Source organism: Nilaparvata lugens, chromosome 8, assembly GCF_014356525.2.
Source record: "Nilaparvata lugens isolate BPH chromosome 8, ASM1435652v1, whole genome shotgun sequence".
NCBI classification, from domain to species: Eukaryota; Metazoa; Arthropoda; class Insecta; order Hemiptera; family Delphacidae; genus Nilaparvata; species Nilaparvata lugens.
In genome coordinates, this window is record NC_052511.1 from 3,139,366 (window position 1) to 3,154,166 (window position 14,801).

The following is a 14,801-nucleotide window of genomic DNA, read 5'->3' on the forward strand; positions in this document are numbered from 1 at the left end:
AACGATTTTCTTCAAATTTATACCATGGATAGCTATTTATAAGCCCTATCAACTGACACGAGTCTCATTTCTGGGAAAATTTCAGGAGCTCCGTAATATTCTTGAGAAAAATGGCGGATAATTACTAAAAAAAACATGTTTTTCACGATTTTCTCAAAAATAACTTGACCGATTTTTTTCAAATTCATACCCTGTATAGTTATTTATCAGCTCTATCAACTGGCATGAGTCTTCGTTCTTGGAAACTAATGGGGGGTCCACCCCATCCTTGAGAAATAAACTTAGTAACCTCCTTCTCGTGCATGAGGTAGGTAGGTAGCGCAGTTCATAATAAGAAAACAAAGTCGAGTTATTTCATCTGTAGAACAGCTGTTTCGACGACTTTAAAAAATGACGACTAAAAAAATCATCGAATTTCACAGTTTACACAAAGGAGAAAGTACTCAATTATATATACACATATACAGAAGTCTGATCGTAGTTTCAAATATGAGCAAGGAAAGTTGTGTTAGTGTACTACACCAGATTTTTGTCATAGTCATTCAATTTCAGCTGTTTTACATCCATGAAATCAAGCCGGTAAACAGCTGATTGAAGAACAAATAAACATATGATTCTCATTACAGCATACTATACTGTAATAAAATCATATGTTTTCTTTACAGTCGAGTATGTCTCCTAGTTCAGAATTTGGAACAGCAAAACTGCCGCCTTTTAGCGCTCCAGGTGGATGTTTTGTCAACTACAATCAAGAAATTCCTGATTCGAAACTTGTAAACTGGGTTATGTTTATAGAATGCATGTAGTAATGTCAGCACAAGCAGTTAATGTTTTCTGTTTCTCAATTATTCTTTTCTAGATTATTATGACAAAAAATAGTGTAAGTTACTCGGACGTGAATGTCTTTTGCAGTGCTCGAATGAAATTCGACTAGAAACATCATTCTCGCCTGCAAAACGGCCCTTCCCGTCCTTGTGACTTAAGATACTATTTGCGAGTTGAAGATTTATTCGCGGATTTAATTATTAATTGTAATTTTGATAAAGCGACGAGATCTCCAATGTGTAAATTAAAACATGTGTTTCATCACGTTTCTTGAAGGTAATATTATGATTTTAGCTTCATGCTGTACAAACAAGAGTGAGTTGGCTTTTGGTCTGCGAGTCAAGGTCTGGATTGTATCATAAAAATAGATTTTGAATTTTTCTTTTGAGGCCCATACTTTTCCAAACGTTCTGTGAGCTACAGGTGCTTGTGTTAAAGCATTGCTTACCTGAAGGGATCTTGTCTTGAGAAATCAATTATAGGCTGTCTCAGTCCGGGCAGTTTAAACCTACATAATTGTATTTTCGGGATTTGGGTTATTGTAGGGAAAGGTAGTGTTTCTATCAATCATCTTGTAAAAGTTTCTTATATATTTTTATATTAACGTCGGGAGTGATCTTTATCCGGACCCTGAGGTGCAGGTCAAAGTTTTTTGTACAGTTTTCAGTCCCAAAAAATATTTTAATAATATTTGTTTTTCTAAGCCTGAGCGACCACAGCATTGCAAGCGAGTAGCTGTAATTATTGTTTGTTTATAAATAATTCATATCAATCTAATTATAATAATAATATTTTATTCTCAACAAAAGTATAACAAAAACAATGTAATGCAGTTGAAAAACGTCACAGATAAATAACATAATAACATATAATATCAATCTTAAAATAAAACTCTAATAACATTTAACAATTCATTGAATTTGCAAAATTTAGATAATAATTTTTTTCACTCTAACAAGAATTCGTCAACCTCATAGAAAGCCTTCTCACTGAGAAAAGAATATAGTTTTGTTTTGAATTGTTTTTCTTCAACAATACTTCTCAAATCATCCGGAAGTTTCGCAAAAAACTTTTGTCCCCTATAAGTAGGTGTTTTCTCAAATACACTCAGCCTATGTCTCTCAACTGAAATGTTATTCCTTCCTCTAGTGTTATAGCCATGAATATCTGAGTTAACTTGGAATGAATTCAACCTATCCTTCACATGTAATATTGATTTGAAAATGTACAATGATGGAACAGTTAAAATACTTAGGCTACTGAAAGACTCCCGGCATGTCTGTGGAAATTTGAGCCCCTCCAGGTATCTTATTGCGGACTTTTGCAAAACAAAAATTCTTTGAATGTTTTGCTTCGAGGTACTCCCCCATAATTCAATGCCATAAGCAATGTGGGATTCAATCAGTGCATAGTAGACACTTTTTGCTGTTAAATTAATATTTAAAAACTAGTAATCTTGTTTGTTTATAATAAAAATCATATTTGTTTAACGTAACGATATCGGTTTAAATAAATTGTTTAGTAATACTGTTCACTTTGATTATCAATTACATCCACCAAAACTCTTATAGTTACATCTCTTTCCTTCCCACCATTACAAATATCGTATTGTGTTTTGTAATTGTTGTTGAAATTTGTTGTTGTAGATCTTCACACTGCCACAACTGAAGCCTTTCAACAAACTGAAGTTGACTGCGGCCGAGGGAGCACGCGTGCGCAGAACGGCACTGGCCGAATTTAGGGCGGCGCCTGGTGTGGAGCATGCCCAAGTCGACCAAGTATGTCTGCTCTGCCTTACCAACCTCGGCGACACCATTGTGCTGAGTTTGCCCGATCTCAGGAGGCAAATTAATGCGGCCGTTATTCGCAAGGAGGATATCAAGTGAGTGTGTAATAATAATTAAGAATTATTTTTGGTAAACCCCCCAGATATCCCTGTCGAGAACTTTTCCTTAGTAGCAAGATACTCACACTGCCATCACTGTATATCTTGGAGATCTGTACTTACACTCACAAAAACCTACCAAGCAATAATGAAATCCACAGGTACAATACAAGGCACTTAACCTCCCTATCCAGTGGCTGCTCACACCACTTAGGCCACTTTAACCTTAAGGTTCAGTAACCTGAGCGTAGTTTCAGTAATTGTGTACTTATACTTTATATATATATATATATATATATATATATATATATATTATATATCATATATTATATTATGTGGATCTAATTGGTTCATACTTGGGTCGCAGAATGCAATTTGTCTATAGAAACGGCGAATTCTCAGGTGGTAAGCTGGTTAGATATGGTGTCCCCCATGGTTCAATACTTGGTCCACTGTTGTTTATCATTTACATAAATGATTTGTCAGGTGTGATAAGGAACTGCTGTGATCAAAACCCAACCCTATCTTTTTGCCGATGACCTGGGCTTATTGGTGAATGGGACGGGAAAACAAAATGTTGACACAGTTGTTGAATTGAGCACATCAAACATAATGGATTGGTGTGCTTCAAACAATTTGTTTCTCAACCTCCTGAAAACCTGTGACCTACAGTTTAGCTTCAACCCTAGGTTTACTGGCACAGATTCCCACAAATTCCTGGGTATCATGCTTGACTCGAATTTAAATTGGAAAAAGTACATTGATTATACAGCTGGTAAACTAAGTAAGGGTTTGTTTGTCCTACGTAGATTAACTCACATAGTTAATCATGAAGTTTTAATAAGTGTCTTTTATGCTCTCATCCATAGCCATTTAGCCTATGGGATTCAGCTCTGGGGAAATTGTTCGGCATCTGTTAAACTTTTCAGACTCCAGGAGAAGGCCATTCGAATAATTTGCCAGGCACCAACCCTTGCAACATGTAGGCCACTTTTTCGTAAACTAGGCGTCTTGACTCTCCCATCTTTATATGTTTTTACTTGTCTGATGTACATGAAAAAGAACCTTAATGAATATAGTCGAAATGGTGACATACATAATTATCATACCAGAGGAAGGTTAAATCTCAGAATTGATTCTCACCAATATGCGAGTACCCATAGGAATTGGAGAAACATGTCCATTAAGCTATTCAATGAGCTTGCCCCTGAAGTAAGACTGTTGAGTACCTCAAGAGTCACACATAAAAGGCTTACTTACAGAAAGATGTCTTTATTCTGTTGGAGAATTTTTTGAATAGCTTCAGTGTTCATCTGTTTAACTGTAGCAGCTTTGTTGTGACTTGTGTTGGATCCCGTTTTAATACCTGCTATTTATCAATTGCTGTTGTTAATTACTATTTGCCAATTTAGTTGTAATTTTTTTTTACAAAAATACTACTTTGACTAACTATATTATTATTTTTTTTAAAATATTTTGACTGTTTTTAATTTTATTGTATATTGACGTTTGTTACAACACTTTGTGTTTTATGACAATAAAGGATTTTTGATTATTGATTATACTGTGTATAAATGTACATTGTATGCTGTATTTTGTTGGAAACAAATAAATTCAATTCAATTCATAGAACCGCCATGTTTGAAAAATCTCCGCAATATATGGGCCCAAAAATGTATAATAGGCTCCCTCAGGATATTAGAGACATGGCGGACTTATTGAGAGGATTGTTAAGAGGCTGTTGCTTGAAAGTCCATACTATTCTGTGGATGAATTTCTGCAGGAGTAATACCGGGTGTCCCACGAAGAGGTTTACAAGTTTAATTTTACATTACGTGCCCATTCTTGCACCGATTTTTTTTAAATTTTACACAGTTTACAAAGTAGGCTCTGAAAATATTCTGGGAAAATTTCAGCTCTCTAACCTTCGTAGAAACAAAATGGCGGCATATTGAAAATTTTACCAATTCGCTTACTACTTTCATGAGTTATTATCTTATTTGTTTACTACGTTGCATTAGTATTGCCTCATTTGATGTTACCAGAAATGGATCAAGCAATCTTCCAACAAGATGGTGCTCCACCTCATTTCGCAAATCATGTTAAGCAATTACTAAATGACAAACTTCATGGCCGTTGGATTGGTCGTGGAAGTGATTTTTAGATTGGCCGGGGTGATCACCAGATTTAACTGTTTGTGACTTCTTTTTATGGGGTTACTTGAAGGAGAAAGTTTATACCCATAAATTCAATAATGATGTGGAACTAAAACAATCAATAGAAGAGGAACTTCTCCGGATAGTTTCATTGTGAGAGCTTACGAATCATTTCTTAAGCGCTGTTATCAGTGTGTTGCTGTGAATGTATTTCAATTTAAATAATTTTGGATTTCAAGGTTTTTCATTAGGCTATGTTCTAGTTTTTTTTTTGTATTTTTTTTTTATGGGCAATAAGATGTTTAAAAAAAAAATGAAATCCACACGTACAATACAAGGCACTTAACCTCCCTATCCAGTGGCTGCTCATACCACTTAGGCCACTTTAACCTTAAGGTTCAGTAACCTGAGCGTAGTTTCAGTAATTGTGTACTTATACTTTTTATATTATGTATACTGTGTATAAATGTACATTGTATGCTGTATTTTGTTGGAAACAAATAAATTCAATTCAATTCATAGAACCACCATGTTTGAAAAATCTCCGCAATATATAGGCCCAAAAATGTATAATAGGCTCCCTCAGGATATTAGAGACATGGCGGACTTATTGAGAGGATCGTTAAAGAGGTAAAGAGGCTGTTGCTTGAAAGGCCATACTATTCTGTGGATGAATTTATGCAGGAGTAATACCGGGTGTCCCACCAAGATGTTTACAAGTTTAATTTTATATTACGTGCCCATTCTTGCATTGAATTTTTTTTTTAATTTTACACAGTTTACAAAGTAGGTTCTGAAAATATTCTGGGAAAATTTCAGCTCTCAGTGGAGAGAAACAATGAATCTTCATTTCTGAATTCTAAACAGTTTTTTGACTTCAGTCACAAGTATGAGCTCAAGTCAGCATTCGTTGAATAAGGAGCATGGACATTATTTATAGATTATGATGAAGTTCGAACTTGGGTGATGGAAAATGCGTTGGTGAATTGATTGATTGATTGATTGAGTACTTTATTTATGTAGATTACAATATATACTGGCTTATATACTTATATGCAATAGCTTACAATACAGCAAAATTATAGATGAATTTACATAATATAGACTAAGAAAATAATTATTGAACTGTATATGATATGAAAAGCAATTTGTAATATAATACTATAGATAATAATCATATTGTTATGCATGTACATAAATTGGCGGAGCTTTGGACATATCAATGTCCATTCTTCGGAAAGAATATTAAAATATCCTCCCCACTAACTCTCTACCAAAATTGATGAGATGACAACGGCGGGATTCGAACCCACGAACCAGGCGGTGCTAGCAGACCGAAGTTTGTAATGCTCCTTAACACTAGACCAATCCGGCTGACAATTATTATATTAGTATATTTTTTGTGTTTTGAATATATTTCACTAACAATAATTTTGATTTTGTCTTTTTCAGCGGCATTTCGAGCCTGGCATTCACGTCGTACGGCGAAGGCGTCTACCTGCACTCTAGCAGCGAGCTACAACGCGTGACCGTGTCTGCATCACGCGTCACGTTGCCACACTGCCGTCTGCACCTGCCCGCATCTGCACGCAACCAGTTGCAGCAAGCTGATGCAGCCGACTCGTCGGACGATTTCGTCGGATGACTCGTCGGACGACTCGTCGTCATCGTCGTCGTCGTCGGCAAGCAGTGCTAGCAGTCAACCGCAGCTACAGCAGCTAAACAAAGGTTCGATGCTTGTAACGTCTTCTAGTCAAAGTTGAGAGGCCAGGTCAAAGTGAGCCAGCCGCTGCAAGTGAGTCACATACACGCCGAAGTTTGTGTGGGGTGTGTCGTCCTATGCTGTGTCCTGTGCTGTGATGTGCTGTGCTGTCCTCGCTTATTTATTCATTCATTTATTTATTCATCTTACACATTATATTTTAACTGTGACAAAAATCGGAGCGATGGCGAGCGCTGGCAAACCACCCATCCACACTCTTGCGCTCGTCGTCATTCGTACGCATTGGGCGAGAGTGTGGATGCGACAATAGAGTGTGATCTAAAACACTATAGTGAGGTCCACGTTATAATGGCAGTGGAGAAAGATAAAAACTGGGCCCTACACCTAATCCACACTATCGCCCAGTCACTGAGCAAGTGGCTTGCCTATAGTGAGGTCCATGTTGTAATGGCAGTGGAGAAAGATAGGAGAACAGAACAACGTTGCCGATCCTCTGTCTTGACAATGCCTTCTATAGACGGTTCAATTCAATTCAAATATTTTTATTCAACAAATGTACAGATACATTGAATAACGTCATATATAATAAAATAACAAAACACACAAAACAGTCATAAGAAATTCATCGGTAGCTGATACAGGTTTATTGATGTAATATCAACTGTTCATTCTCGTTTAAAATAATCAATTATATTTTATTAAGCAAGAAATTATATCTTTCAATAATTTCATAATGAATTTTCATAATTAAGATGAAATATTTTGTTAAATATTAATTCTACATTGCTGAAAGACGATCTGGCAACAGAGCAAAGCGAGAAAGAGATCCGCTTTGTTAAATGATTGACAAGGATAGCAATTCCATTGCTAATCAAATACTGCCATTATAACGTGGACCTCACTATATACAAGAGCATTTTGAGTATCATTTCGATAAGTTAATCATTGATACTCTTAAATTACGGCCCCAAAAGTTTACTATTCACAATTGATTTGGTAAACTGAGCCTTAAGGCTGGCCGCTAACGGTTGAACATGTCACGGTTACACACAGTCATTGTTGTGTCATCACAGCAAAACGCTTCGAGCAACACTTTTTGAGGTTAGGTTTTCGTATTTTCAATTCATGTTGTTTATTTTTTCTCTGCTGCTCTATTTGAGGTTAAACTATTTTCCATCATTATAGTTTGTAATTTCCCAGTGGTCTATTTATCGTTATTGGTAGTTTTTTTTTTTTTTTTAGTTAGAAGCCTCTCGCTGAAGACAGTGTATGTGTCTACACGTTTAACCGTTAGTGAGCAGCCTAATGCATGTTTTTAAATTGGGTCAAAACATTTTGCTTCACTATGTGTGCTGCCGCCTCCATTTGAATACATGCATTACATTCAACACTCTCAGTTCCGCTTGCACAAAAGCCGGTTAAATTGTTAATTCTGATTAATTTCACGAGAACCAATCAGAAAAGCCGTCGTTTCAAAAAGGTCTTCTATGATTGGTAGTCATGAAATTAATTACAATTAAAATTTAACCGACTTCTGTACAACCGGGAATCAGGCTGGTAGCTACCTTCGCTGCTCCACTATGTTTTTACCCTTAATGTTGGGTGTGTTGTCCTGTCATCACCCTTTCCATGTGTTATTATTTTTGTGGCTCAAAATTAGTGTGTTCATTAGTTTTATTCATCAAATCATTGAATCATTATTGCCTGGAAGTCAGTCTGGATGTAGTTGTTATGTCTGGTATTAGAATCGTATTTGTTAACTTTTTAATAATATATTATAGTGAGGTCCACGTTATAATGTCAATGTACGATTGACAATACTGTTGCTGTCCTTTTCTATCATACAACAAAACAGATAGCGCTATCTCTCTCTCTCGCTTTGCAATGTTGTCTGTTTGCCAGAATATTTATTTTTTCTTTTGACAGTGACTGTACAAAACTGAACAAACAATTCTCAGCCGCCATTTTTTTCTTCATTCTATCAAAATATTTTAGTACACAAGTCGTATAATTGATTTAAAATGTATTTTTGAAACAATGAAATAATTTCCAGACTTTACCGCATGAGAAACACAAATTAAAATACCTGAAATGGCATTTTAAAAGTTGATAACTAACCATCCTAGACTTCATGCTTCAGTCAGCCTACACGTATAGGTTAGACCTACTCGTACCGGTATAAATAATATTGAAAGGTTATTTCAGAATTATTTTCATGGAAATTATTTTAAATAGGATTTCTATTATTTTTAATAGAAATTGGAATAGAATACCTACCAAATAACTTAATTTCTGTTGTTTTGAAATTCAGATTGTTGTATCACAGCTTTTTAAATTAGCCGCCATTTCAGGTTTGTATAAAAATAAAAATCTGATCTCAGTTATGAAAGCAAATTTTCAAATCAAATTATGAAAAAATATATTTTCTTGAATAATTTGACATTAAATTGATTATTTTATCAAGGAAATGATAATTATTATTATTAGATCAAATTTAATGGGATGAATTGAGTAGCAGCTGTGTACACTCAGTGACAAAATGGAGAGACTTGGCAACGTTTTTCTCCTATCTTTCTTCACTGCAATTATAACGTGGACCTCACTTTAGGGTATGATCACATTGGTTGCAAGTATGTGCAAGTGCAAGCTTAGTTATCAATCAGCAAGCGTGCAGATGAGAATTAAAATGTTGAAGGAGTAATAGGAACACTCACACTGAAGGCGTGCACTTGCTTGTGGCGTTCAGTGTGAGCAGCTACAGGCAAGTCACAACGTGTTTCTATGGATCTTTCCAGATTTTGTTTATCATCTGCGCGCTTGGTCATGCTTGCAGATAAGTGCACCCATCATACCCTAGTTACAAACTGCAACATAGTGGAGCGGCGAAGAAAGTAATTCATTTTAAATTAATTACACATTAATTTTTAACACTCTCAGTTACCTTCAACGCTCCATCATGTTTTGATCCTTAGGGCCAAGCCATATGCAACGTTTTTCCAGGCGTTTCCAGACGAGTCGGCAGGGCATGAATCTCTCCGATTGGCTGATTAGGTTGGTGTTTGGGAATCAGCTGTTAATCAGCCAGTCGGAGAGCTTCATGACCTGTCTGAAAGTGATGTTTCATCATTCTATATAAGACAATAATAAGAATTACTTAAGACAATATATTCATAATAATAAATTATTATAAAATTTGTTACATGCGAAGTAGAGACGAATTGGATCTTATATTTTCAATAAAGTAAGGTTAGAAATGGAGTGGCATGGAACTGAAGTAGTGACAATGAGCAAGAAAGTCGTCAGGTCGAGAGACTGGAGTATCCTCGACTGGAGTCGTATCATTTGAGTCAAGGTAGTGTGAGCCTAAGGCTCAACTCACACTTACGCGACTCAGGTTGAGAAGAGACTCGACTCTAGTCGAGAACATGTGTTTCCAAATGGTGACATTCAGACCAGCCGATTCTAGCATAGAGAAACAATAGCGTAAGTAGATATCCCATGGTATAGGACGGTTATGTTGCAACTTTTACTGTTATCTCAAGCCGATTACTGTCGATTTATTATCGTTGATTTTTACTGTTTTTTTGGGGTGAGAGTGTATGAACGGCACAGTTTGAGAGACTACGATCGTCACACAGCTTCACGGGAAAGAACTATGTGTACTATCGGCTTGAGATAACAGTAAAAGTCGCGACATAAACGTCCTATACCATGGGATATCTACTTACGCTATTGTTTCTCTATGATTCTAGTCTCCGCGACGTCACATTTTAAAACATATGCTCTCGACTAGAGTCGAGTCTCTTCTCGACTTGTATCGCGAAAGTGTGAGTTGAGCCGTTGTGTTATGGTTTCTACAAAATATTCCTTGAACGTTTCAAGGAATTATAATTCCTTGTTGAAAGGCTTTTTGAATTTGCTATTACTATGAGCTAATCATTGTTTATTTGAGTATGTTTATTGTTGAGTGATTGTAATCCTATTTTACAATGAGCTGTTTGATTTTAGACTGTTTGAGCGATATGTTATTTTTGTGCTACTATTTTATAATACAATGAGCTAATGACTGTTTGAGTGACTTCATTTTTGTGCTTGTTTTCTGTAGACGTAGCCAGTAAGCCTACAGCCGAGCAGCCGGAGAAGAAAAAAGAAGAAATTACGTCATTGAGTGCAGTGGTGGGGGAAAAGGAGGTGGAGGGGGTGGAAGGGGGAGCAGTGGTGGTGGTGGAGAACGGTGTGGCCGAAAGGAACGGAGAGACAGAGAGAGAAGGAGAGGGTGAGGGAGAGACAGAAGAGAGAGAGCAGGACGTGACTGCACTCAGTCTGAGTGTTGGAGACATCACCATCGATTCTGTCAAGGATCATCTTGTCAAGTTAGTTCATTCATTCATTATAATATTCATCCATTCATTCATTTATTGTCCAATGAATTACTCTAAAATAGTACTACTCTACAATAGTACTGCTCTAAGGGTACAAACACACTGAAAGCGTGGCGTGGCGTGGTCAGAGCGTCCATGATAGACACAGGAAGCGTCTGAGCGTCAAGGGGGCGCGACAGTCGAGACCGACGACATTTGAGGCCTACGACCGTAGAGGACTGTTTTACAGTCCTCTACGGTCGTAGGCCTCGAGTGTACGAAAATTAGAGTGGCCTCAACTGTCGCCTAACGCAGGCGACATTTGAGGCCACTTTTTCAGGAGTCCTCTACCGTCGCTGGCCTCGAATATCGCTGGTCTCGACTGTAGGGCCTGTACAAAAATTAGAGACTCGCTTGCAGCAGGCGACAGTTGAGGACACATCCTACTGCGATTCCAGACAAAATACATTTTATAATGATTTTAACTTCTGATTTGTTGAAAACTAAATAATGGAAACTTCCTTCATAAAAAACCATATGAACTTTGAAGGTAGATAGTGCTTATCCTTGAAGGATTTTCAGAACGATCATCTTTGTGAAGAATTGCAGCTTAATCAGTCAAGTATTTCAAGCGTGATGAGCTCACATACAAACAGACAGAAAGACAGACACCATCTCGTCTTATAGATGGATAGAAGATAGATAAATATTTATATTTGTCAATGAACAGGCATAATGCAGTAGTAATGGATTCCCATTACTTAAAAATATGTTTAGGGACCATCATCCAAGTACTGGAATGTATATGACTTGACCACCTTTGTTGACAAAACTCAATTGGAGGAGTCCTCTGCCGTCGCAGGTCTCGACTGTCGGGGCTGTACAAAAATTAGAGTGGCCTTAACTGTCGCCTAACGCAGGCGACATTTGAGGCCACTTTTTCAGGAGTCCTCTGCCGTCGCAGGTCTCGACTGTCGGGGCTGTACAAAAATTAGAGTGGCCTCACTGTGTCGCCTAACGCAGGCGACATTTGAGGCCACTTTTTCAGGAGTCCTCTACCGTCGCTGGCCTCGAATGTCGCCGGTCTCTACCGTCGCTGGTCTCGACTGTCGCAGGACTCTTCTGTCGTTTGCCTCGTTTGACATCGACCCGAGCGTCAAACGTCAAGGGCCTAGAAAGTGGCGTTGTCTAGTTTGCACGAACATTACTTTGTGAGAATAATAACGTGAAGTATTGGATATTAGCTAAGCCTGCTAGGACGGAGTGGGTTAATTAAATTAACTTGAATCGTCGACTATTTTGTACTTAGAAAGCGGTCAGGTGTTCCTAATTCCAGCGGTCTTATGAGGATTTATAATCTGTATAAAATAAGTTGTGACTTGGAGAAAACATCCTTGTTGCCAAGTTGTGCGAAATTTCAATCGTCTCATGCAAGTCCATATGACTGGATGTATTCAAATTGACAACTCTGCATCGCTGTCATAAGGGCTTGCATGAAAAGATGGGAATTTCAGACAATTTGGCAACATGAAATATTTTCTCCAAGTCTCAAAATTTTTTGTCAAAAAGTGATAGATGTTATTAATAATTCTCAAATGGCAAGTCTTGAACTTTACATTAGTTTTAATAAAATCATTTTTTCCCTTCCCACTAATGTTTTATGGCGTTTTTATATGTTCCCGTTATTCTGGGTCACGCGGTACTTGAAAATTTTCAATGGAAGCCTATCAGCTGACATTCGTTCTACATTCTCTTTACATTGTTGGTGATACGTTGCAACTCTCTCATTCGAGAAGAATCTCTGTGTGTAGGGAGCTTCCTCCATCTAGGGATCTAGGGTCTTTGAAGAATATTACCCGGCTCACCATACCTTGCCTATATGCCGTTTCAAAGTCACCGAGGCAAAGCTACGGGACCCGAAACTGTATGTAATAAAACTTCCAAAATCTTATGTATACTTCTTATTTTCTTTTTGCAATTTGTATTTGTTTTCTTTCATCTTATACTTGGAATCTTTGAAGTGTCATATTTATTCTGTCTAATTGAATAGACTTGAAACGTTGTCGAAAATCCACTTTAATTAATTAATATTTTACAGGAGCATTTTGTCCAAGTTTATTAATTTTTTGTAACTCGTTTTTTGTAACTGGGCACCCGCCGAAAAACCTTCGGGTTTGGCAGGACCCTCAATCGTTTGAATTGCGAATAAAAATTTTGATTGATTGATTTGATTTTCCCCAAGTAGCCTATTGAAATGAATGTGCTTTCTTTGTAAAAACGAAATAAATAAATAGAATGAAACATTTGAATAAATGTTGCCACTTTTGCAGTTCGAGTACACTGTCAGAGGAGAGCAGTCATAACCAGAGTGCTACCAGCACAACACGGGTGGTGACAACAACAGTGACCAACAACAAGGTGGAACAACAACAGCAACAACAAGAAACAGCTGTTGCGACCATCAAGCGTACAGTCATCACAACAAGTAGTACTACCACCACCACCAACAACCAGGCCGCTTCACCACCGCAAGACAGTGAGTAGTACAGTCTGCCACAAAATTCGCTTCATTCGTTGATAATTTCATTCAGTACTTTATATTGAATGATACTTTTATTCATTGATACTTTCATTCAGTGATATTTCCATTCATTGTTACTTCATTCAGTTATACTTCAATCATTAATACTACCATTCATTGATACTTTGAACTCGCTTCTACAGGAAGAAGAGACTCATAAAATCTATGCATTTGTTTATTTACAATCACAAATCATTATTGAAAGGGAACATTTGGCTCAGCCGGAAACTATTCTGGTATGATCACATTGAATGTGTGTATTTTTGATGCATGATCAAACGCGCAGATGAGATACAAAATCTGGGAGGGGCGTAATAGACGTAAGGATTCTACTGAAAGTCAACTATCAGTCCAATTTGGAATTCGAGAGCGAAACTGCCCTTATTAAACTAGAAAAATGGATACAAGTTGATTATGAATACTATAGTGAGGTGCACGTTACAATGGCGGTGGAGAAAGATAGGCAAACAACGTTGCCGAACCCCTATCTTGTCAATGCCTTCTATAAACGGTAGCTGATACAGGTTTATTGATGTGATACTAAATGTTCACTCTCGTTTAAAATAATCAATTATATTTTATTAAGCAAGAATAGTATATTTCCCACCTAGAGCAGAAAATGAGATTTTTTCCAGCTCGAAATCGTTTTTCAAAGATTGAAGAAAGAAGAAAAATGTTGTGTACATCACGAGCGAAAAATACTTTTCTCCCTCAGGAAAATTGTTGCCCTAGGCTTCGCCTCGGCTTCAAACTTCCCACAGGGAGAAAAGTCCTACTTTTCACTCTAGATATACAAATAACTATTTTGCAATTTATATTTGTTTTCTTTCATCTTATACTTGGAATCTTTGAAGTGTCATATTTATTCTGTCTAATTGAATAGACTCAAAACGTTGTCGAAAATCCACTTTAATTAAATAAAAATTAATATTTTACAGTAGCATTTTGTCTAAGTTTATTTTTTGTAACTGGGCACCCGCCGAAAAACCTTCGGGTTTGGCAGGACCCTCAATTGTTTGAAGTGCGAATAAAAATTTTGATTGATTGATTTGATTTTTCCCAAGTAGCCTAATGAAATGAATGTGCTTTCTTTGTAAAAATGAAATAAATAAATAGAATGAAACATTTGAATAAATGTTGCCACTTTTGCAGTTCGAGTACACTGTCAGAGGAGAGCAGTCATAACCAGAGTGCTACCAGCACAACACGGGTGGTGACAACAACAGTGACCAACAACAAGGTGGAACAACAACAGCAACAACAAGAAACA

The 14,801-nt window shown here is 37.0% G+C and overlaps 1 protein-coding gene across 1 annotated transcript in view; it reads left to right on the top strand.

Annotated features, from left to right (window-relative positions):
* The window catches only part of LOC111049944 (lethal(2) giant larvae protein homolog 1), a gene marked incomplete in the record, with an annotated part of 78,781 nt that overhangs the window by 49,474 nt on the left and 14,506 nt on the right, over positions 1-14,801 (top strand). Inside the window, 5 exon segments of the mRNA XM_039433747.1 lie at positions 2,472-2,707; positions 6,319-6,472; positions 6,474-6,594; positions 10,695-10,962; positions 13,281-13,486. Coding sequence (XP_039289681.1) covers positions 2,472-2,707; positions 6,319-6,472; positions 6,474-6,594; positions 10,695-10,962; positions 13,281-13,486 — 985 coding nt within the window.